This window comes from Protomyctophum bolini (assembly GCF_963924005.1).
Source record: "Protomyctophum bolini genome assembly, chromosome: 16".
Taxonomy (NCBI): domain Eukaryota; kingdom Metazoa; phylum Chordata; class Actinopteri; order Myctophiformes; family Myctophidae; genus Protomyctophum; species Protomyctophum bolini.
The window spans coordinates 30,207,228-30,232,320 of NC_137877.1; the positions used below are offsets into that span (position 1 = coordinate 30,207,228).

Consider the following 25,093-nt stretch of genomic DNA (forward strand, 5'->3'; position numbering starts at 1 on the left):
TGAGGGGCGCTCTTATCATAAATCTCATAGATCATCATACATCACATTCTGTGCTCAGCCAATTGAATCATCGCTATGGGGTACACACATTGCTCAGCCAATCAAATCATCACTATTGGGTACACAAAGCTGGGCATAGGAGGCCCCCTCAAAATTTCCAGGTGCTTCAAAACACCACATCGAAATGAATAGCGGGGGGACTGGGGCCTGGGCGGGGCTAACGCTCCGGTTTGGTCTATATCCTTTTATTCCTCTATGGGCCAGACTGTGACGTCAATCATGATGTCAGGTTTCAACCTGATCAAAGACATAGTGGCCTCTCTGTCAGTGTTAACCCCATAGGTGTCATGTCCCTGTCATCTTCAGAGCTGGGGAGGCTCAGGACAAACATCAAGGTGATGATGATGAGAGAGGGTCTTTTGATTTACCATGCCGCCTTTTCTTTCCTTTGTATGAGCAGATGGCGAGCTGAAACAGTACTTTCAGACCAGCTCCTGTAAATTTAACTCTGAGAGTGTGCAAATGTAACAAAAAGGTCCATTTGGTTACATGTGTACACTTACAAATGCATAAATCAACAAAGGATTTGAATGTTCTGTTCATCTGTGTCTCTCCCCCTGCCCATTAACAGCTGCCTCCTAGACAGCCTATAATAGTCTGTGTAGGAGCCAAAAGGTTGAAACATATCAAATGGATTTATGTGCATGAAGAACTGCGTTGTATCATTGGAACATTGATACGGTATTAGACCATTCAAAATATCAGCCAGGTCCAACTACGGGCACAAACCCCTCAGTAGCTCCATGTGAGACTAAGCTCCTTTAATAGTGTGTCTTCAACAGTACAATAATGATGGTTAATTAGTTTAAATTATGTAAGACAGACAGAGACACACAAACAGGTCAAGTTCCACACCACACACACACACACACACACACACACACACACACACACACACACACACACACACACACACACACACACACACACACACACACACACACACACACACACACACACACACACAAGTTGCATTGTGACGTGTTTTTGTAGACCTGGTAGCTTATTTCTCTTGCAAAATCTGGCAACACTGCTCAGCAGAGCTCATAGTAGCTAATGGGGAGATAAAGGAAAAAGGGGGAGAGAGAGATGGAGAGGGAGTCTGCGGAACGAGAACGTACAGATATGCTAGGCATTTTAAAGGCATAGGATATATAGGAAGGGGATTGTTTCAGATGTGGCTCTGGCTCCTGAACCTCAGCTAATACATCTCCAACGTATGCTAGTATACTAGCGTAGATAATCCAAGGTTATTATTTTTTTCCGATATTGAAGGGATTGAAGGGTGACAAGTTCCTTGAGGTAGGGGGGGGGGGGGGGCGTTGCTGTGGATGCACTGGTGGGTTAGCAGGGAAATCTTGTATTCAGTCCGGAATGAGATGGGGAGCCAGTGGAGTGAGCGGAGGATGGGTGTGATGTGCTCGTGTTTACGCACTCTCATCAGGACCCTAGCAGTGCTGTTCTGAATGTATTGGATACTTTGGATACTTTGATACTGTGATGTTTGCTCCCACCACCACCCCAGCACCACCAGTTGTCTCTGTTATTTATGTTCCCCATGGGGGGGGGGGTTCATTGTATCTATCTCCCTGCTCTTAATGTTTATGATGGTTAATCGTGCCGAGCAGGGAGTAAATGCAGCAGAGCCGAACGCCAAGATAAATATCATATATGCACACTTGTATTCTCATTCTATAATAAATATTGGTTAAATCTATTCCGTGAGTTGTCTGACTGAACCCTAATAAATGTGGGCCTCGGGAGCAGTTATTCAGTGTCACATCCCTCTTGCGCTGTTAAAACCTAGAGCTACAGTATATGGCTTTGGAACAGCTAAGTCCCTGCACAAAACTGCCGACATGTTTGGCATAATAACAATGAGCAGTTGGAGGAATGCAGCTCTGAAAAACCCACTTCACCCTGGAGCTGAAAGGAGTGTAGTCGCTAACTGAAAATGTTAAAGAAAATCAACTACTAATAAGATTTTCTTTTAGCCTTTGCTACACTAATTTATTCACCCATTCTCTCTAAAATAAAACTTCTCTTCCAAGACTAATTGAAAAGTCTAAGAATGTCCGAAAATCTGCCTCTCAAGCATAAATGTAAGGTTAGAGCAGTTTTTAATTACTAAGTTATGGCCAGAGACCCCCGAGAAGCATTTTACCACACTCTCACATGCAAATACCCCCACAGAGGCTGCGAGGTCAAACACTTTCAGAAATGAACAGACTTAAAACAACCCTTTTCCTATCAAATACTCCCTGCAGGTGGCTCTCTTAATTAACAAAGTTTTTACTCATCAATCATGAACCACTCATTAACTTTGAAGCGGTTGGCGAGGATGAAGTGTAGGGGTCTATATGAATATGCAAAAAAGAATGGCATAATGTCATCCTTCCGGGTACTGTAAAGTTGTGCTGCTACTGTGTGTGCACGAGATTGGTACCGTTTGTAAACGTCTTGATAAAAACCTTGCCAAGCAGTGTATGCCCAGACTTTCATCATTAAACTGTGCACATAATCGAGAGGCTTTGAAGGATCTAGTATTATTGAGTACCGCTGGCTCTTGAGTCTTGAAAGGGACCTCTTTGTGTAGTGGTCTCATGAAAATGATTTGCATTCAGGGTTTTAATTGTGCCGTGTGATGTTCAACAGGGTAAGCTACTCTAGAGAGATCGCTCTTTTCATCTGTGCTGTTTGATGATGGATACTTTTCCCTTGAACTTTCAGGGCTGGGGAGTTCAGAGGGCTAAATGGGTGGGTGGGTTATAGGGAAAAGGGAGAAAGAGCTGGTCAGGAAGTATATGGTGGACTCACAAGTGACAAAGCTCTTGAGTTGGCCTACCCTCAAAGGTAGTACCCAAGAGGCCATTTAAAAAGGATAGCTTGAAAGCTTCTGTTTTATAAAAGTAAGACATCCTACCATATCTGCCATTTCATAAAAATCACACCCGTGTGAAGTAAGTGGTGCAACTCCGTGTGGGGGTCCCCAGAACTTCCAGACCTCCAGGAACGCGCTCAGGGGGCCGGGCCAGTTCCGGCAAGCCGCCCCGCATCCGAAACGGTTGAGAAATGACAGAGTTACCGTGTGGGGGTCCCCAGGGGTCCCTCTACTGTACTGTACCGTACTGTCACTGTACTGTAACACCAGACATATACTGTATACAGTAAATATGTATGTGTGTTAGGCTGCACAACAGTGACACTTGGTTTTGAAGACCAACCAAATGCTATTTTCGTGCTCGGACACACATAGGCAGCCAGGGACAGACCCAGCCAGGCAGCCAGACACACAAAGCTCCGTAATGAAGTGGTTGCACCACTTAAAAATTTACATTTTATGAAAATCTAAATACAACACACATTAGCAGCCATTTAATGTTTGATCTTAAAACGTTGATCTGTCCACAAGGCACTTTCTTTAACACTGAATTTTCCAACCAACACACAGTGTTAGACAATACACAGTGCACCCTTCTTCCTGACTTTCATCATAATTAAACTGTGCACGTGATCGACAAGCTTTGAAGGGCATGGCATTATTGAACACTCTTGAAAGGGATCTCTTCATGAAGTGGTCTAGTGAAAATTATTTGCATTCAGGGTTTTAATTTCACTGTGTGATGTTCAACAGGGTTTGCGCTCCTGCATCGTTCTTGAGTACATCCACATATGTTGGTATGGGACGTCCTTGTGACCATGTGCCCATGTGTTGGTTCCCACAGCACCATGCAGTTTGCTGCATGGCTGGCAGCTCCTGGTGTTTTTTGGCAGAATATTACAGCATACAGATTCTCATTGGAAACATGTGTACTCTTGCTGATGTTGAGCACTACATGTAACCTTCTGGTGTAGCACTAGTCTAGAGCCTTCTGCAGAGTTGGCTTCAGGGTCCAGCATTCACTGCCATATAGGAGAACAGATTCCACCGTCGCATTATCGCATAGAAGAAGCTCTGTATCGTAATGTGCTTAACCCATTTAGACCGCGTGGAAAGGAAACGTCATAGCTAATCCAACCGATGGATTGCGAGGACGTGTACACACATCCTAGCGCATTTTCATTGATATCAAACAAGAGGAAGATATTCAGATTTTCTGTTCGGGCATGCGTGCTCCCGTTCACTTCCCCGTTTACCGCTCAGAAAGAAAAGCTCGTAGCGAGATCTCCTTGGTTGACCAGATGGATATTCTAAGCTCTTCATTTCTGACTTCAACATGCCTCTTGTTTAAAATATGAACGCGAGGGATTATCGAGCAACTTTATCGTAATCATAGCGAGGTAAGCAAGCAACATTATTTCTCCCGGTTTTTGTACGGAACGGAAGGGGTAGTAAAACCTGTCATATCTGCGAGGCACCCCTAGCTGCTATTTTGAAAAGAAATCCCGGCGCTGATTGTGTTTATGTAAAACACATCCAATTGCCTTATTGCCCAAACAGTCGGTCTGAGGCAATTTCCTCATTGTTTACGTCTCTCAACCAACACTACACACAGTGTGAAAGAATACACCCGAGAGAGGCACATGATGCTTCCTGTATTTGAAACCAAATACGGGTTGACTGCAGCCTCCTTATTAGCATACATATAAGACTGAAACAATCCATGAATAGTCTAGCTAGCCAATCACAACAGGCAGAATCCATGGTTAGACAGGTTCCATTAAAAGGAAAGGACAAAGTGGACAGCTCAACAAATAACCTCAGCCGAATTACGTAGGCTAACCCAATTCAATTCAGAATGTCACCTTAGATGAGCATAAATTGTGAACGTAATGTTTGGCATGAAGCCTTTGTGCACTGAAGCAAAGACAATTAGTCCAGCATACAAATGTTCTGCTACCGACGCTTGACACCATGTCAAGGAGAACACAAAAACGATCAGTTCCAATTCACTTTACAGATGACTCTAATTCGATTAACCTTTATTCTTCACACATACACAGCATGTACTACATTGGTATCTCCTTGTCTGGAATGGTAATTGGCATCTACTGCTGAGAATCTGAGTAGATTATCCTCTCCTGCCAAAGTAAACAGAAACCCAACTGTGACAGCTTTAAAATCACTGTAAAAACAAGAAAAGAAGAAACGGCTGTATTTAGGAGATCGATTTGCTGCATAATTTACATAATTCAATAGGTCTTGTAGCTTGAAAGAAAGATTTCACGTTTTTATCATTTGGAAAGACATACTGATTTAAGGGGGAAAAACACAATTATGTAGGGAATTACGTGTTACAGGAAGTGTGACACTTATTTCGCCGACAACAGAAGGCGTTAAAGGGAATCAATCTATGAACTGGTCATCTGATTGTCAGAGCTTGCCTGGGCAACCTTCTCAAATGTGAGTTGAGCATCCTTACTGCATCGTCTTTGAATAATACATTGCTACAGTAGACAGCCGCATGCAGCAGCACATACAGGAGGCTCTGTGCCATTTCTTCTCTACAACAGCAAGAATGCAGAAACCCCATTTATCCATTCAAATGCATCACCAAGGTGAAGAATGCTGTCACTGGAATAACCTACTTGAAACACACTACCTTGAAACCATGCAGGTACAGTACAGCACGGAGGTTGGGGTGGGTGGGGTCACTGGGGTGTAAAGAGAAAATATCGTTGCCAAAGGAAAGAAGCCCCCTATAGCTGCATCACTGCAAAATCACCTCCTAACTCTCCAAGCTGAATATGAAGAGGAGATGAGGTTGATTATAGACAGAGGGGTGAGGGATGGGCATGGGCTAGAATTTGGATTCACTTCAACTCACATCTCATCTCACTGACCAGACAAACAAGTGCCACTGCTCAATTTTTTATTGGCTGGACCAGCTGTGCTGGTAGTACCAGCAACAATACCAGTCAGTGACATGTACCAGCCTGGTACATGTCACTGACTGACTGGTATTGGTCTAACAACAGACTAACCAATCATAGATAAATCATTCCTCAGGGAGGGATATTACAATTTAGGCAGTATGAATAAGTTGAGTTTTCACTTTCAGACAGTGAGTGAGCCTGCAGTCCTGATTGTGAGCAGCTTGGGAGCCAGGAGCGAGTCTATAGGGTGCTTGGGAGCTTTGGCCAGGGTGTTTTCAGGAAGGCAAAGCTGAACTAACTGAGCACAAAGGGATATATGGGAAGGTGGATCATGTCCTGAAGGGGCTGTCATGCTCTTGATTGCCTTTTAGGCCATCACCAGTGTTTTGAAATGGGTGCAGGCAGCAACCAGAAGAGAGAAATATAGAAAACGCATGAATATCATTTAATAATATACTGTATATTATGTGGTGTCTCGCTAGTTAAATGCCGCCCAACAGGTAAAAGTCCCTCCGGAGAGCGAATGAGGCAGAGAGAGAGAAGACTGCGTTGCCCAACTGGAGAAAACAATATAAAAGTCTCTTTGCCTCATTGTCAGATCCACTCTCCGGAGGTGAGGTGAGCAAGCAACGTTGGGCGTTAAGCGGACAACCACTTTAATTCACATCCCATTCTATGTGATCACTGTGAATTATGACTTACCCTGTGTGTTGTGTCTCGTTAGACCCAGGCAACGTCGGGGCACACACTAACAGGGCAGACCACTAGTGCATGCTAAACCTAAATATGGAGTGAAACTGCTTATGCTAAAGCAGTGTAAAGTGTAAAGTGTGACAGTGGATGCAGTCATTTTAAGATGCGCGTGCATCCACTTGCACTCTATGTGCTGTTTTCAATGGCCTGCATCTCCAAATCGGCGCAATGAATGTCGCAGGCGCTGTGATATTCGCGGTCGGGTTTTTTCTGCACCCAGCGAGACATCAACAACCGGTCAAGACACCACACACACCATTACGTCATCGTAACATCCGGTTACGGATATTTGGCTCTTTAAAATAAGGATTGAAAGGGGGAAAACCTTGGCAATGCGTGATAAATACATTAATTCATCCTGGTGAGTTAACTTTCTGTAATAAACTTGACCTGGTTTGGCATACTGTGGTACTGTCTAGACTCTTCGGGTCAGCATGAGATTCGAAAATACCCAGGGTCCGTACCGGAGCCGGTTCCAAATTCCAATCACAAGAAGTGACTCCTGGGTGTGATCAGAGCGGCTCCCGTATGTCTCGGACCTCGAGTAATGACTAAAACCCAAGTAGACCTGGCAGACAGACAGCTGTCAATCACCCCCACTCCCCCCATTTCTTTCTCCTTCAGCCAGTGGGAGGCGAGCATTGCGTCACGTGACTTCATAAGAAAGGAAGAGGCGTGCACTACCGTAGTAGAGACAACAACAAGAAAGAAAGAAAGAAAGAAGAAGAAACGCCAAGCCGAATATAATAACTTTGAATCACTTTCATATTTCTGTGGACTTCCGATTTAGGTGTGAAGTGATTATTTTTGTTGTTGGTTATGTGACTTCTGAAATTGCTGGTTTGGGTGTCTCAGACATGCTGTCAAGCATAAAAAAGTTTTAGTCTACACAGTCACATGCAATATTAAAGAACACTGTCCTGAAGACCACCTTGTTGCACTTGAGGTTGTTGCACACATAGCTAAAGATTTCATGATGACCATACACCTTTTTCACATCTTTCCCTCTGGAGGACTGGTCACCGCCAGATGGCATAAAATAAGCTTACTTAACCATTGTTGTCCTGCCAAACTCGTATGGCAGAATTACAATCACACTGTATGACTTGGCTAAGACACAGCAGGGCCGTGCAGAGACCACAGGTGCTCAAAGTTCACAAAGAGCACATTAATCAATAAATAAAATATGTTTAGTCATTTAAATACAACACATGCGTCATAAGACATTGTTCAATTATTTAAAAGTCCAGTAAGAGGCCGTACACAGAGGTCCAATGGAGCCTATAAGACATGGCATATGTATTGAATACAATGGGAACATGTCCCTGCCAGATATGAATATGAACAGCAAATGAGTAATAATAAAAACAAGATACAAGCCCGATATATTGATTCGCGCCACAGCAGTTTGTTGGGGTGCCACAGGAAAGCGGTTCAGCGCTTAGGTGTCTGTACCAGAGAGATCTCTGAAGCCCTTATCTTTTCAGCAAATATAGAACTCTGTGCTTGTCTGTGCCCTTGCCACATTACAGCTACTGTGAACACTCTTTTAAGTAACGGTTGATGCTCTAAAGTTCTACTTTTTACCTTCAGTATCAATCAGTGTCTCATTTGGTACAAAGGTTAACGATGTGAGAGGGCACTTGGTGTCACTGCATCAGGTGAAAACTGAAACAGATTGATGGCAGTGACATTATTGTGATTTGTCTAATTGTCTGTCGTTGTTAAGTATGTTAAGTGTTCAGATGGGTGGACCCTGTATTTTCAGAGCATGCATTTATCAATGGAGTGTAGTATACTTTACGTTCTTGTTGGTATCACTATGAAAACATATTTCAAGGGTTTAAAGAAAGAAATAACATGACTTTTATATTATATTATGGTAAAAACTTTGTGTTTTGGAAATTATTTTGGAGGCACAATTGCAATGCCCACTGATCTAGATGCACTGATTGTGGAAACATATCTCAACAGCTCAGAATGGCATGTCACCTTGTGGAGAAGTCTCCCTGAGACCAAACAGTGGAGGGATAACAGAAGGGAATCAACGTAAGACTTCTGTGACAAAGGCTTTCTCATCAGTCCATAGCTTTTAATAGAAGAAAAAGAACTACAGAATACACTGGATGGACTGGAGATTGCACGATTCGGGGCCTCCCTCAGGCAAAGACTGATTGCTTTTGTAAAGAAAACAAACACACACACACACACACACACACACACACACACACACTTTGAGCACCCCCCTCAGCAAAGAAAAGAGTATGATACAAAGCACAAGCACATACTATAAAAGGTAACTTCAAATTGAAAAGCATTAAAGCCACTCTGTGGGATTTCATTCCTGCATGAGGCCTGGCAGACAAGGAGAATGAGATTGGCAGGGGATTTAGATCTAACAGAACAACTGCAAGCTCCAGGAAACCAGTCCATTATCTGTAATCATTTGGGAGACAATCTGAAACAAGACTTTTAAACCACAAGCCAACCCTCTGAAGACTGAAGACTCTACCACACTAATAAACTGGCTTTTCAATTAGTGCCCATCTGACAACGTTAGAATTATAGCACAAAAAACAATTACACGCTGTGCTGCAGATAGCTCCTAATCCACTTAATAAGTCTGATTTGACTTCTCTCTTTTTCTGCCATCCTTCGACCAGCACTGCCAGCACTGCCACACCAAAGATACAGTATGTCACAAAGAAAACTGGAGATAATAATAACTTTCATACTTGGCATTGCACCACTTAACCCCAGCATTCCCATTCTGTGGGGAACATTCACCAAAAATAGCAAGATTACTTGTAGAATGAGCTAAGCAGACAGACTGACCACAGCCTTTCATTAACCTGAAACTGTCTCAGAGTTGACAGCAGATAATTACCTCTAACAACACAAATACAGCAGATAATTACCTCTAACAACACAATGTCGCAACAACAATTAACTATAGAGTGGAGGGGAAAAAATGAAGAAATATGAAATAAATTATTTTTAGGTCTTACGGTCACTGGCCTTGACTCCTCCACCAATACAACCCCCAGACACTCATTTATTTTCAAAAGTACAAATTGCCTCCCAGTCTCATGTGGACAGCATTCACACACGCACGCACACACGCACACGCACACGCACACATGCACGCCAAAATATGTAAATGAAATGCGTAATGATATCGTATTTATCCGTCCGATAAATCTCACGAGTCATTCACCAAAGGTGGCGTAATGACTTAATTTGTGCGGATCGCCTGTGTATCTCATTTCGCCTCTTTCCCAAGCGATTCGCCTGGTATAATTGAACATCCACGCCCATTCCACACCATATAAGGCAACAGGAAATATCTTTCCTCGGGTGAAAAACGTCACCACAGCCGAGCTTACAACGTGAGCGGTGAATACGGTGGTCTGTGATGCACCGCACTGCATGCATGGACTGGTAGATCAGCTTATTTTGACAGGCGAGTGCCGCGAGTATCTCGCAATGTCAACTGACTGAAGGTTTAAAAAGTATAGGCTACTCTGAGTCATAACACAACTAGTTAATGTCCTCCTCTGATTTTGACAGGCGGGTCTCGAACAGATCATCAAGCAAGTTATATATATATAATTATAAACTAAACGGACGGAACCAGGTCAAGGAAGCACCTGTCAACTTGCAAACTTATTTTGGCACGATTGCTTCACTCCCTGCTGAATGTCAGAACATTAATAAGTTAACTGATGTTTTAAGTTACTTTCACGATAATGAGAAAGAAGTTCATTTGTACAGTTCAACCACACGACCAAATGCTTTATTATTATTATTATTTTTGTCAACGGCACCTCTAGTGGGCATAAAAGGGACATGGACTGACAGATACAGAGATCCAGTTGTCCAGAGCCACAGTTCCGCCAGTTATGCCCATATATGGTCATGTGCATATGGGACCAAACAACTTCAAACGCAGAGCAGCAAGGACTCAAGGGAGTGCGGTGCCTGCCCTCAAGTAGTTTGTATATCCAGTTATCCAGAACCACCGATCCAATCAATATGCCCATATAGCTGTAGTTAATATATAATACCGTAATAATAATGTTTCGGGTCCACAAGGCCTGCGAACACTGGGTGAATGAAACGGTTAAATAGCCCAGCCTGACAAATTGCAATGTGGTTTAATCAACTTTACATTTACTGATTGTGCAAACCACAAAATAGGGCCAACACATCCACATCACTCAACCAAAAGAAATCGCAAAATGTCCACAACACCCTGAAGCGATTTACCTTTATGTTTGTCAATCACCATGATATGAAAGAAACCATCTAGTTGCGTTACAAAATGCACATATCAAACATCATTTGCAACTAAATGGTATATAAATAACAGATTTTTGTGTCACATCTCGCTGCATGTACATATTGTTTAGGAAAGCAAATAAAAGCAATTTTTGCTTCAGGCCAGTTTGTACGAATGAATGGAAATGGAGACAGTAGATGCATTCATCAAATATTGCAATTTGCTTAATGGACCCTGACAAAGCCAGTAGCAGTCTCTATGTGGGTGTGGATGACTTCCTCCATGCTGGCATCCTCTGTCGCAAGTGTTTCTTCTCATTAGGGAAGAAAGCTGAGCTCCCTCCTGTTTCTTCTAGTGACAGTCAATCACTAGCACTGTCTATGTCTGTCTCAGAGTCACCATCTAGCATCTCCCCCTCTCTGCTTTATTCTCACACTATTTCTCCTCCCTGTCTATTGTTACTGTCAGGCCTTTTTTGTCCTTTTTTTATACTTTTATACTAAACAAAAATAGCCAAACTACAACTTCACAATGCATTGTGAGCTTGTAGATCTGCTTTTTTATATATATTTTTTTTGAGTGGAGTTAGGCGCAAGCCCCTCCTATGTCCAGCTTTGAGGGTTTGTGTAAACAAACACAAACATTGTCCTAATGCTATTGATGCTATTGACAATGAATGGCCGGTTTTGAATGTCTGTGCAACCACAAACATTGAATGCCATTCAGTTGACAATGAATGGCCATGCCGTTTTGGGTGAGATCGGGTTGAAACTCCACACAGAAATATAATGAAAAGGAAGGGATGTCCGCACACTGATTCACTGCTCCCAGGAAAATTCTTTATTTCTTGAACAACGTTTCAACCCTTGTGGGTTTTCGTCTTGTGGGTCTTCGTCAGGTATGATACCTGACGAAGACCCACAAGGGTTGAAACTTTGTTCAAGAAAGAAATAATTATCCTGGGAGCAGTGAATCAGTGTGCGGACATCCCTTCCTTTTCATTGTACGTAAAAAAATCACACCTTTGTGAACGGAGTGGTACAGGCTACTCAACAACACTGCTGGCTGGCTGCCCTTATTTATAGTGCTCATTGTGAATGGCCCTTTTAGGCTGCTCTACAATGCCACTTTAGGTCACCCAGCGGTATTACAGCTGTTCGGTGTGCGTATTGCATAATAGTCTTTTGCTTTTTGCTGCATTCCTTGGTCCCTCTTATCGCTTGCTTGCAGCTATACATTTTTTAACAAACGTCTTCATGTACAAAGTGACAGATGTGTTTCGCATGAGTACATGTGTAAACAACTTCCATGGCTTTTAGCCATTTTTGCCAAATGATGCATGAGTTATGCCTGTTCAAAGTTTTCATTTTCAAGCGATTGCTATAGCGTTCCTCTTTGGCCAATTGGAGTAAGACTGGTTTCAGTGCTATTTGGCATGACCCTCTAACATACAACATGTGACTCGGCATGTATGAATTAGGGGCAGAAGAAGAATTTTCATAAAATAGCAATTTTCATTGGCTCATAAAAGCTTCATTTTTAAACAAAAGCAAGACACCATTTATTTTATATTGGTTCAAAGTTCACGTGTAGCAAGTTTCGTGCATTTTGATCAAAGATCCCAGGAGGAGATTTTAACTGTTTCATATTTCATATAATTCAAAATGGTGGGAGATCTAAAGGTTTCTAACAGTTCATGAGCTATGCCTGTTAAAAGTTTGCATTTTTAATTGAGTGCTATAGCGCTACCCTTTGGCCAATGGTCGTGGGCTTCGTCCTCACTGTTTGGCATCTAGCCCTCTACAATATTGCCAAGTTTTGCTGACTGCACGGTTAAGCCAGAACTGCTATTTTTTGTGGAAGGAGGAGAAGAAAAAAAAACAGACAAATACAATAAAGGGACCAAGAAGTCTCTTCGGGCTTGGTCCCTTAAAAAATCCAGGAAATTACAATAAGGTGGCAGCCTATAGGTTTGGCCACCTAATAATAAAACCAGAGTACAAGGTTTCCATCAGACAGCAATAATATTTCTCTTTCTCTCAAGTAATGATGAAACGTGCACTAATCTTCCTCTGTCTAACTGGCAGTGCAATGAGGTTCAGTGAGTGCATGACAATTTCAGAGCTGATATATTGAATAAAAAGGAAGGTTTTTGGATCTCCCAAATGACAAAGGAAGATGGAATGAGTGAGTGACTGAACATACTGTACTTCATTAAGCATAATTTCAGAGTCAAATATCTGGGCGTGAGTTTTGACTCTGTTCTGTCCTTCGATGGTCAAGTGACCAAGCTGTTTCAATGCTGTTTGCAGACCTTGAAAAGACCTTGAAAAAGGTCATTCATGCTTATTTCATCACATTTGAACTACTGTAACTCCCTGTACTCCCTGAGTGCAAAACTCAGCTGCTAGATTATTAACTAAATCTAAGAAACAAGCATATTACACCCAGGATAGCTTCTTTTCACTGGATAATAGTTAGTTTCATAAGGGATTATAACATTATTTTACTGATGGGTTTTAAAGCCTTGTAAGGCCTGGCTACTACTTATGTTTTAGATAATGCTGGTACATTATGATACTGACCTCAGCCTCCTCAGGTAGGGTTCTCTTGGTTGTCCCTAAAACTCGCCTCAGCACCTGTGCACACAAGATTTGGAACGACCTACCTGAGGATCTAAGGCTAGCAAAATCTGTGTCTAACCTTCAAATCTGTGTAGATTCTGAGAACCTATTTTGTGGTTCATCTCCAAGTTTAAGTTCTGATACAGTATGCAGACCACCAGCATATAAAGGGCTTTGGGGTTTCCCTGTATTACAAAACATCATTGGAGGAATATATGATGGCTAAATAATGAGGCAACAGTGCCCTCTTGGAGTGAAGCACTTGTCACTGCTGTTATGGTACAGTATAAGGCACATAAGACTTGCAGTAAATAACAGAAAAAGTATATTAATTTGTCTGTAGTGCCAGTAATCAGCATCTCAACAGATCACATCACATCATCATCAGAACAATACAAAAGAACAACAACACCTGGGTCTGCCCACCTAACTATTACAGACCACCATAGCAGTAGCAGGCTGCACATTACATACATGTAATGTAATGTAATGTGCAGCCTGCTACAGTATATAAATGGAAAAAAAGGTTAAATTAAAATGTATAAATGTTGGTATGTTTATGTGTATAAGGGTGGAGGGAATTGGAGAGAAGTCGATATAGAGTAGGCTATAGGAAACTTCACAGGAAGGGAGAGAACATGTCTCTCTCCGAGTCCATGCTGGCTGTTCTGTGCACCTCGCAGAGGGACCTGCCTGGCTGTGCTGCCTATCTTAGATATAGCCTATAATAATCTATTCTACACTACACCAATATAGTAACAATAATGCAGATTATCCGTCTTCCCAGATTGGTAATCACCATAATTTATATCGGTTCTCCAAAAATAGCTCTTCTACAGTACAAGCTAGATGAGCCAATGAATTCCTCCACACACACACATTTGTGTGTTGTATCATACTGACTCACCTGCCAATGGGGAGCCCCCAGCGGGATGACGTAGAGAGCCTCCATCCTATTCCTGCCCAACACAAGCTCCCTGCTGACAGGTGCCGCCCCAGCCTGTAGGAATACACACAATGACAAATTATATAACCTTTGTGGGGACAATTTTCTTCATATAGAATAATAAACACTTGACAATAGTTCTGTAGAGGGTGCTGTATCCCTGTGCATTTACAACACCTTGCAAATGCAGCATCTAGATAGTAGAGGTTAATGCTACAGAACAGTATGCATGTGTCCTGTTTATCTACGCCTATGGCGGAGAATATGTTTTCGTCCCTTTGGCCTATAACATTTCCTTTAGATTCCATGGATCATGAAGCAACGCTGTAGAAATGCCATTTCTCATCCTGATGGCTGCACAACTTTCCTGCTTTTAATATTATTCCAGCAAGGCTGCATGACAAACTCCTATAACTGGGAGTTGGCAGGTACATTTGTAACTGGACTTTTGACTTTTTTTTTTTTTTAACCAATATACATTAACAACAATAAGTTATCACAATGCAGGTAATTATCCATTATATAGATGTAAGGGGCTCTGCTTTGAGGATGGTTTTGTAGCTGAAGCATATATTTTTAAATAAACAACTAGAATTGTTCTTTAATGAAGCTTAACATTTGCTAATGGTGATTAATCTTAATTTCTGTCATAGCAGCAAATCATCTCTGTTTGCAGATTGGCCTCAGCAGTCAAGAGAGATTAGCTGACAATTCACTGGGGGAAGATGATGAGTGCTTCCTCAAGTTTCCCATGGGGACAGAAAGCCTGCAGGGAGACTGGTGGATGGCCGTCATGCTGCCATGGCAACCTCCACCATTAGTGTGGTAACAAAGTTCAAGCAGAGATTCAAGACTGTCAATCAAATGTCCCATGAATAAAACAATGACATCCTGATCCTGCAGAATGAGAATGTGTATCACTGGGTTATGAACAGGATCAGGCATAGGGTAGGGTAGGCTAGGCTTCTGCTGGTGTCACAATATTTTGAAATTATTAAAACCTTGAGTTGTAAAAATGCTAGTGTAAATAAAGTGGATTGGATCAGTGATGTTACCTGGGGACTGGGTGTATTGGGTTGGACTTGGATCATGTATACTCCCATGCAGGCAACTGAGGTTGATCAAGCCCTTGGAATTCTTCCACCACCAGCAGAATACTTTGCCCTCTTGGAAGCTTCCGAGATCAGCACCATGTTGTGGCAGCAATTTCGAGGAAATTCAACATTCAGCACTCAGTCTTGTGCACAATGTGCAGGCCAGAGGAGGCGGTTGTGGTAGTTGATGGTAGCTTCTCCACGACCCTGATGAAAGCGGTCTTTACTCTTTATCACTGGGCGCAGGCACTTGCACTTGCAGTGGCTCCCATAGTGCTCCACTGCAGCCTGGTGGCAAATGTCACTGTGGCATACGCTATGCCATAGCGGCTATGGCCTTCAGAATTTGGTCGTGACGACATCCCAGTCCCACCCGGCGGTACCGTAGCGTACTATATGCACCTTAGACTAGCACCCTACCCCACAGAACGTTGAAAAGCTTTTGCGCCTCCCCGGCTAGCCTCGGTCCCAGGCAGGCTTATCTGCGAAGAGAAAAGCTCCCCGGCAGCGCCAGTCGACATGCACACGCACAACTTCCTTGAAAAACATGGAAGCGGCTGACTAAACAAGCCTGTTAAACGCTCGTTTAACAGTTTAAACTTGGATTTTCTGCGCGCGCGCCTAAATTAAAATTAGTTTAGCTAATTCGCGGATGTGTTTAATTTACTGAGGTAGCGTGCCTTGTCCACGGGCAACAGTGTAAGACAGAGTTAAGAAAACTCCGTCCACTCTCCTACAACAACATTGAACAAATAGGGACAATTAAGTCCTGGACCGGAAGTAGGCAACAGCCCAGCTTTAATGATCTAAATCCCTTTATTTTAGATTGCTTTGTAGTAATCGTACAACATAAACATTATAGAGACTTTAGTTGTTACTGTACAATACTTTAAAACAGTTGACATGTTGCACACATGCCTAAAATTGCTCTTGCGCCGCCCTCGTTCAAAACTCCAGCTGTCCCTCTCCAGGCTGCATGAACAGCGCTCGAGCACTCGGTTTGGGTTGCTAGGCAACCGAGAAGCCAAACAAGCACATGTAGGAGAGCAACAAAAATATATCAGTTCTTTACGTAAAAAATATCGTAATTGCTGATTAGGCATCATAGGCTAATAGGTCTGGACTGGTACAATTTTTTTGGAGAAGGAACCTATATATTTTAAACGACTCTTTGTTTGAGTGTTTCATAGGCTATGGCAGGAAAGAAGAAAGAAGTGAGCTTACAGGTTGGTCAACATTACAGCTACATCAGCGCAAGTGTTCGTTCCCTACTGATTTTTAATTTGTGACTCAAAAGGTGTTTGCTTTTGTTTTCATCCCCAGACATCTCTAACAAACCAAGAACACTGGGATGAAATGCTTGCAACAAAAGGTTTAACAGGTAAAGAACGCCAGGAGGGAATGGGGATTAAGAAAAGTATATTACCACATTAATGGCAAATGGTTTTGTCTAAATCAGGGATGTTCAAAAATGCAGGTCAGCTAAGAGAGACCTACCCTATATTCTAGGCCTAAGTTATATTGCATATATTTTTGAGAGAGCCTTCCATCTTGAGAAGAGGCTTTCAAATCTATAGCTCAGGGTCATTCCTATACTATTCCAGTGCCATTTCAGCCTATAGTAACTATTTCAAAACAAAATATTTTGTACAGGATTATTTATGTTTTTCTGAAAGAAAAGTTAAGCTGTCAGAAAAACATATTTGTCAAGCTTAATGCATTATTCCAATTCTTTCCACATTAGGGGGGGGGGTTATATGCTAAAGATGAATGAATAATATGGTAGCTAAGCACATTGTCAACACAGAGTAAGAATTCTGATATATTTATCAACCAGAATTATGAAAAAGATATGCTACTTTCTGAAGTAATGTGGCTAGAGCCTATAGGAATCAGGCTCAGGGGGACATTTACAAGGCTGTGGTGGAGGTACAAATATTTTTTTTCGATGGTAGAAAAGCTTTAATAGTATAAGATAAGCCTGTTGGAATTAGTGTTTTTTTACACAAGATAATGCTGCATTATGTTTATGTTGACACAAATGGAAACGAATACTAGGTAGGAATGACCCCTCACCATATCTAGCTGATTATGTTATCAATGTTTTGTTTGTTAGTTTGGTGGCACATTCGTTAATGTGAATTTCCAGACATTTACATGAAAAAATCCCTATCAGACAGAGACACAAAGTTGGCAGCACCACTGTTGTATCTTTGAGGACCCTACCCCTTGTTGTAGAACTCTGGTCTAAATTATGTTCTGTAAACTGTCATTTATTGTATTCTGCTGCCCCAGTGTGTCCACCGACGTAACTGCAATAAGATAGTTGAGGCATTTAGCAGAACTTAAAGATCATAGTAGTGGAATGAACCATAGTCAACAAACAACAGGTGGTATGTGAACATGTGCCACAAAAACAATTACCGGTAAGTGCAACAAAGTAACTATGTCTTGCCGAGGCAAGATTCTGTAGCGCAAGGCAGCTTGATAGTACATCCCCTGGATATGACGCAGGGACTAGAATAACACATAGCTTGTGTGGACAGAATAAAACTAATATCTTTATGTTCATGAGTAGGATCTTTGGAAATACTGTAGCCTACTACCATAGGCAACACTAGGATTGAGGAGTGCTAAAGGGTGCTAAGGTGGAGTCACTGAAGTTTTCTGTGGCAGAAGATGGGAAGTGACTTGCACGACTAGTCAACATAACAATAATATCATAATGATATACACTTAACTCCCCCTTTTAGTTGTTGATGTGTACCAGCAGTGGTGTGGTCCATGCAGAGCGGTTGTTAGTCTGCTCCGGAAAATAAAGAACGAACTTGGTGATGACCTGTTACATTTTGCCACGGTAAGCTGTAGTGTAGACCCAGTATGAAGAGAATGATTTTGAAAAATAGGGCAATCCTTAAATCTGTGTGTGTGTGTGTGTGTGTGTGTGTGTGTGTGTGTGTGTGTGTGTGTGCGTGTGTGTGTGTGTGTGTGTGTGTGTGTGTGTGTGTGTGTGTGTGACACAGGCAGAAGCAGACAGTATTGATGCTTTAGAGCGTTACAGAGGGAAATGTGAGCCAACCTTCATGTTCTATGGGGTAAGTTTCCCTTTCGGTCTCACTCATTTTCACGCTTTCTCTGTGGTGTATAGTACTCTCATGTACCACTCTCATGTCATATGTAGCCATGAACCGTACCATTATGTTGCATCACTGATAAGTCAGCTAGTCTCTATTCCATGAACAGGGTGGCGAATTGGTGGCTGTGCTGCGTGGGGCCAATGCTCCCCTTCTTCAAAAGATGATTTTAGAGGAGCTGGCCAAGGAGAAGCTGGTGGTGGAACAGGGAGGCGAGCGCGGCGTGGTGGGTTGTCTGACACACATAATACTCAGTGCACATGCATATGAACAAACATAAGTTACAACCCACAGATAGCCTAACATACCGTATGTAACCTCCTGGATTCAAACCCCGGTCTCTCATGTGGGAAAACATATCTATGGTCAACAAAAGAGAATCCCAACCCCCCCCAAACCACCCCCCCCCCTTCCACCCCTGACTGAGGGAAACATTAGGCTTCTGGGCTTTGCTATAAACTCACCTGATACACACTTGGATTAAATATCTGTGTTTGTTGTGTATTGTAGGTTAAAGATGAAGGTTTGGTAGATGACGAAGAGGAGAAGGGCGCTGATCAGGACCAGAATGATGAAGAGTTACTTGGTATTTTTTTTATATAGACAAATAAATGTCCAATGTGTCAGTTCAGTGTTTAGTGTTCAGTGTTCAGTTTGGCTTCTTTTTTGTTGTGGTTGTCATTGTTGGCGACAGGTTAACTGTTATTATAAATAATCACATCGCACTGTTTCTATGTTATTGGTGATTAACTGTTTATTTCTGCCTTTCTATCCTCCTTCAGTTCCCACCAGTAAAGCCTACACAGTAGCCATCATCAAACCAGATGCTATTGCTCACGGCAAGGCAAATGAGATTATAATGAAGGTACAGAAACTAGAGAATTGCTTATGTCCTTAAAACTACAACTGCTTCAGGCTTGGAAACTGACTTGTAGTGTGTTTAAATTGGCTTAGTGTTCATGCCATGATTATGCATTGCATTTTCCTAATGTCTCTGACAGATTCAAGATGCTGGGTTTGAGATCCTGGCTCAAGAGGAACACGTGTTTACAGAGTTTGAGGCTCGAGCATTTTATCAGCACAAAGAAGCCGAGGTAATGGTGAAACCTGGTGGGAATGATAAAAAGCAGAGAATTGATTATAATAGGAAGACTCCTTTATACACATACACGATACATACAGGATATCAACGACTTCATAAAAAATGGGTCAGACATCCTTTAAGTTTGTTGCCCAAAATGCCTCATTTGTCGAACTAACTTCTGTTGAGTGTCAGAGAAGATGAACTAATTTAAATATTAGTAATTGAAATTCTGAGTCAACATCCCGATTGGGAGAACTTAATAGTCCCTCTGCACCAGAGCAAAATCATTTCAATTAGTGCTCAATACATCACACATTCATACGTATTTTCTCATGATGCTCAAAATAGAGCTGCTGTGTAAGCAGCTTTTATTTTTTGCCAAGCATGCAGTTTGCAACAAGAACAAAATGTTTACAGATTCAGAAATACAAATGATGTGTGAAAAAGGATGAGGTACTGGAAAGCTATCTGCACACGGCTAGATTTGAGTTTAATTCATTGTGTGTGTGTGTGTGTGTGTGCGTGTGTGTGTGTGTGTGTGTGTGTGTGTGTGTGCGTGCGTGCGTGCGCACACGTCTGTGAACTGTAAGCACGTGTTGTTCTTTGTGTTTGTGTCTGTCTGTACTATATGTGTGCATCTGTTTACATTTAATATGTAATGGTGTTTTTGATTTTCAGACTTGCTTTGAAGACTTGGTACAGTTAATGTCCAGTGGCCCCTCTCACATTTTGGTACTGTCTCAAGTAGAGGGATCGGCCAATGTCGTTACAGCATGGCTGGAGTTTATTGGCCCTGCAGACATAGAGGAAGCCAAGAGGGACAGGCCAGAAAGGTTAGTTAGTTACAGTAGTCACCATGTTTACCGGCATGTTACATGATATCACCTGCTTATACAGCTCATAGAAGCAACCTTGACAGGACAGCAGTAGTTTGATATAATGGAATTGCCATCCTCCATTTCCTGTATGTCTGATTGCTAAACAATAATACCTTATTCAAAATAAGGTACAACCTACAGCACATTCTGTGTGTGCACACGTACTGTATGTGTTTTTGTGTACACAATATTGAACAACCATCTAGTTAGAATGACGAAATTAAGGCCACATTCTCCCAGTGCTTTATCAGACACACCCAACAATTGTGCTCCTCTTTGGTTGAGCACCAACCGAGCAACCATCTGCTCCCTCTCCTTCCTATCCCCCTGGGCTCCTGCAGTTTGCGGGCACAATATGGCACACAGACGCTGCTCAACGCCGTGCACGGCAGCGAGGACAGTGACCAGGCCAGCAGGGAGCTCGCCTTCTTCTTTCCCAACTTTAGAATCGGTGAACAGGATAGAGAGGAAGAGCATGTGGAGAGAACTCTGGCTCTCATCCGGCCTGACATTGCCAGAGAGAAGAGAGGTACAGTCTGTGCCAAGTACATGAGCGCACATACACAGGCTTACACACACACACACGGAAGATGGCAAACCTGTGCTGAATCCTAAAGCAAACATTATATGCTAATTGACTGACATGAGTATATGTGTACAGATTTTGTTCAGTAGTTCATTTTGTGGACATCATATATGGCAAAGACGTCATATGGGTTAAATTAAAACATATGATGCTGTCACACTGAAACATGTTAGCTGCTGATTCATTGTGTTCTCTGTTGTTTTGCAGAGGATATATTGTCTCGAATCCATGAAGCAGGCTTCACTGTTGCTCTCCAAAGAGAGGTGACGTTAACAGAGGAGCAGGTGAGACAGTTCTACTTCCAGCATGTTGAAGAGGATTATTTTCCAGCACTGCTCCAAAACATGACCAGGTAACTTCCCAATACCATTACACAAACTAGAAACTAAAAACATGACTGTTTTTTCTATGACTGTTTGTGAGAGACACACACACACACACACACACACACACACACACACACACACTACTGTTTATGTTCACATGAAAAAGTAGAGCCGCTGCTGAGAAAATATACTCAACCATGATAGATAAAATTGTCCACATAAGTCTGATATTACAGTAACAACTCTGGTATTCCAAGGAACCACCCCCATCACCAATTAGGGGGTCAGTGTCTTGCTCAAGGACACTTTGACATGAAACCAGGTTCCAAAATGGCCACACTACCTCCTGATCCACAGTCGTAGAATGCCGGAAAATGATGTACGTGGAAGATTACACCCCTAGAGAAGCAAATGTTGCTCCAAAGGATGATTATTGACCCAGTGTGTCATTTGAAGAAATTATGAATTGATAAATTATAAACATGAAAAAATGAATTGTAATAGTTAAAGTATATAGACTCCTAAATACTCAGTGCTTTTGAACAGTAATTTTAACATATTATAAAATTATAAAGCATTTTATAATTAAAGGCATTTAATTATAGACATTGTCGATGTCTGTAGACCCATGTCTTTACTTTAGTCTACTGCATAGAGAGCTTTTAGCAGATAAAATAGCAAACATAGCACATTTAGCCAACATATTATTTTAAGAGAAAAGTATGTTCTAGGCGAACGTCTATATAGTTCCATCAATAAAAGCTCAATATATACTGTGTGTGTGTGTGTGTGTGTGTGTGTGTGTGTGTGTTGCGTGCATGCGTGCGTGCGTGTAGTGGTCCAGTTCTGGCTCTAGTTCTGAACAGGCCAGGTGCCGTCCATCACTGGAGGAGCATCCTTGGTCCTGCTGACATCACCAAAGCCAAAGAGGAGGAGCCTGATTGGTGAGTTATTTTATGGTACAAACAAATAAACAGCTCACTATCGGTGAAAACAAATCGCTGTGTCACAGGCAAACAGATAAGCAGATGTTTGAAAGCCTCTGTCTCTGCTGCGATAGTTTTACTGTTGTTCCTACCCACATTGCAGTACTACACTGAAATGCATTGCAGTCATTTAAAATCATGAAATACATTATTATATTGGAATGGTAGTAATAACTGTAATCAATAATCATATTTTAAAATACTGCATCAACTGTTTAACCATAACGCTAGTATCCCTATTCTGGGCAATGTGGGCATGCAATAATAGGCGAACATTCGGGGGAAAATAAGTGAACATTCGTGAACAAGATCCACTGAGCTTGTAGATCAGCTATTTTCACAATTTGATGTACAACAAAGTATAGGGTTTAAGTGGTTAAAAAGCCTATGGTCACATGATTCTCCTTCAAACCTCCTGTGAGAGGTTAATATATTTGGGAGGACTTCTACACACTAATGTGAATGTGTTTGTGCCAATCTATCCCCTGACCTCAAGTCTTAGAGCTCAGTTTGCGGTGGAGAATGAACCCATCAACCAGCTGCATGGCAGTGCAAGCAGTGAAGAGGCAGAGAGAGGGATTGAATTCTTCTTCCCTAAGCAGCATACCCTGGCTGTAATCAAACCAGACGCCATGGAAGGAGGACACAGAGGTACATCTCTGACACAGCATGGAAGGACTATGCTGGTTAACAAATCTATCCAATTTGCCTCTGCATGAATATACAGTATGTATGAAATTGACAGTACTGGTTATTTCATGTGCTCTTCGTCTGCCTCCTGTCCCTCCTCTCTCTTCCTGATAGAAGAGATTCTAGAGGAGATCCGTGGGGGAGGGTTTTCCATAACTCGCCTGAAGGAGACCATTCTGTCCAAGAAGATAGCCGAGGAGTTCTACAAAGAGCACAGGGACGAGCTATTCTTCAGTCAGCTAGTGGAGTTCATGTGTCGGTTAGTTTCTGCCTGGGCATAATCTCCAAGAGCAGAGCAAAGCGACCACAGTAGACCCGCTATAAATTCCACTGGCACTGGAAGCGGCAGTCAACCTTTTACAGCAATGTTTTTGCTGCTCAGAATCAAGGAAGCCTCGGGCAAGGGGCTAGAAAGTCCATCTCTGTTTCATTGTTGTTCCACTGGGCATCTAGATTTAATGATGTATCTTCCGCTCCGATTAGTCCCTTTCACCGAGTTGTTACACAACGGACCAGACATAACAGAGATGCAACTTGGGAGTTTCACTTTAAGAAACTTCCTCGGCTGTCACTCTCGCTCAGCATCAGCTCAGGTTTACCTCCAAATGTAGCAACAGAATCAGACAATATCAGTGTCTTTCTAAGGATGCATGTTTACCTTCCAACTCTTGTCAGTGGGCCCTGCACAATGATGGTGCTGACCAAGGAGAATGCAGTGGAGGAATGGAGGACCATGATGGGCCCCACAGACCCTAACCAGGCCAAAGAGGTGGCCCCAAACTCCCTGAGGGCCCGCTTTGCTTCAGACATTCTACAGAATGCTGTTCATGGTTCCTCCAGTCAGCGGCATGCAGAGGAGAAGATAAACTTTATATTTGGTGACATCGGCTCAGAGGCAGGGCTCAACAACAATGGAGAGGTTGACACCACCATTTCAGGTAATCATTCATTTCCCAAACATACACATGCAGTAGACTAGTTAATATCAGTAAGCTTCTTTTAAATGGAGAACTTTCCATCTTTTGCATTAACCCGAGATCAATTTTTCTTTTAGGAATACATGACAGTTTTGCAGATGCCATGGATTTGAGACTGTCACGATCTACAACTGGAGAATTTTCAGGTAATATTCAGCTAGGAAATCAAGATATGCTAGATATAAAAAGCAATGACCGGTCAGAAATATACTGCACTAGTATATTCCTTGCATTCTTAGGAGACTGCTAAAAGTCTCTCAACACTGACATTCCAGATACCAACCACAAGCAAACAGAGATGTCCTCTCCTGATTCAGAGAGTTGATGCTGCTGATATTCAGTGTTCATAGCAGAAAATATGGTGAAGGTAAGACACGGCAGTATTTGTCTCGATATTGGATCAGCAGTCTAGTACTCACTTTGACAAAGTCAGTACACGTACTGTAATTTCACATTTTCTCGATTTACCAATGAAAAACAATTCCATCCCTTGTGCTGGTCCCATGAGTAATTCAAGACATGCTAATTGGCTAATCTGCTTTAAATCCATTCTAATAGTACTGCTATTATAACAACATATGATCATTCCCTTTACATCACAGGAGACATGACATTGGAATCTAATCCTTGAAGTCCTACGGCAGCACAGCCTCCAGAACCAGAGCATTAAGACTAAAAGACTGCATTAGGCTGAATGAAGACCGAATATGTTCCACAATGATTATAAAATAAATAAAACAGTAAAGCCTCATTTTATAAATGGTGGAGATAATGAACATTAGTAGTGGACAAAATGGCATCAAAGAACCCCTTTACTCATTAAATGTGCATGTCAAGCTTCCTGTGTATTCTGGTA

General features: G+C 42.1%; 1 protein-coding gene across 1 annotated transcript; it reads left to right on the forward strand.

Moving 5' to 3' along the window:
- The first annotated feature begins 16,917 nt into the window (after positions 1-16,917).
- LOC308330794 (thioredoxin domain-containing protein 6-like) lies at positions 16,918-24,975 on the forward strand. The gene is made up of 17 exons (XM_080785834.1): positions 16,918-16,957; positions 18,330-18,433; positions 18,600-18,671; positions 18,820-18,936; positions 19,221-19,296; positions 19,493-19,575; positions 19,712-19,804; positions 20,473-20,627; positions 21,014-21,201; positions 21,466-21,610; positions 22,421-22,528; positions 23,067-23,221; positions 23,375-23,519; positions 23,936-24,198; positions 24,315-24,383; positions 24,513-24,604; positions 24,840-24,975. Exons 1-16 carry the CDS (start codon positions 16,933-16,935, stop codon positions 24,560-24,562), a joined length of 1,848 nt encoding a protein of 615 aa, XP_080641960.1. The 5' UTR covers positions 16,918-16,932; the 3' UTR covers positions 24,563-24,604; positions 24,840-24,975.
- Positions 24,976-25,093: the final 118 nt, after the last annotated feature.

Bases quoted from the DNA above. Each gene is read 5' to 3' on its own strand.
- LOC308330794 (XM_080785834.1), top strand. From the start codon at position 16,933: ATGCTTGCAACAAAAGGTTTAACAG. The intron at 16,958-18,329 runs GTAAAGAACGCC...TCCCCCTTTTAG, and splicing joins TGCAACAAAAGGTTTAACAG to TTGTTGATGTGTACCAGCAG. The intron at 18,937-19,220 runs GTGGGTTGTCTG...TGTGTATTGTAG, and splicing joins AGGGAGGCGAGCGCGGCGTG to GTTAAAGATGAAGGTTTGGT.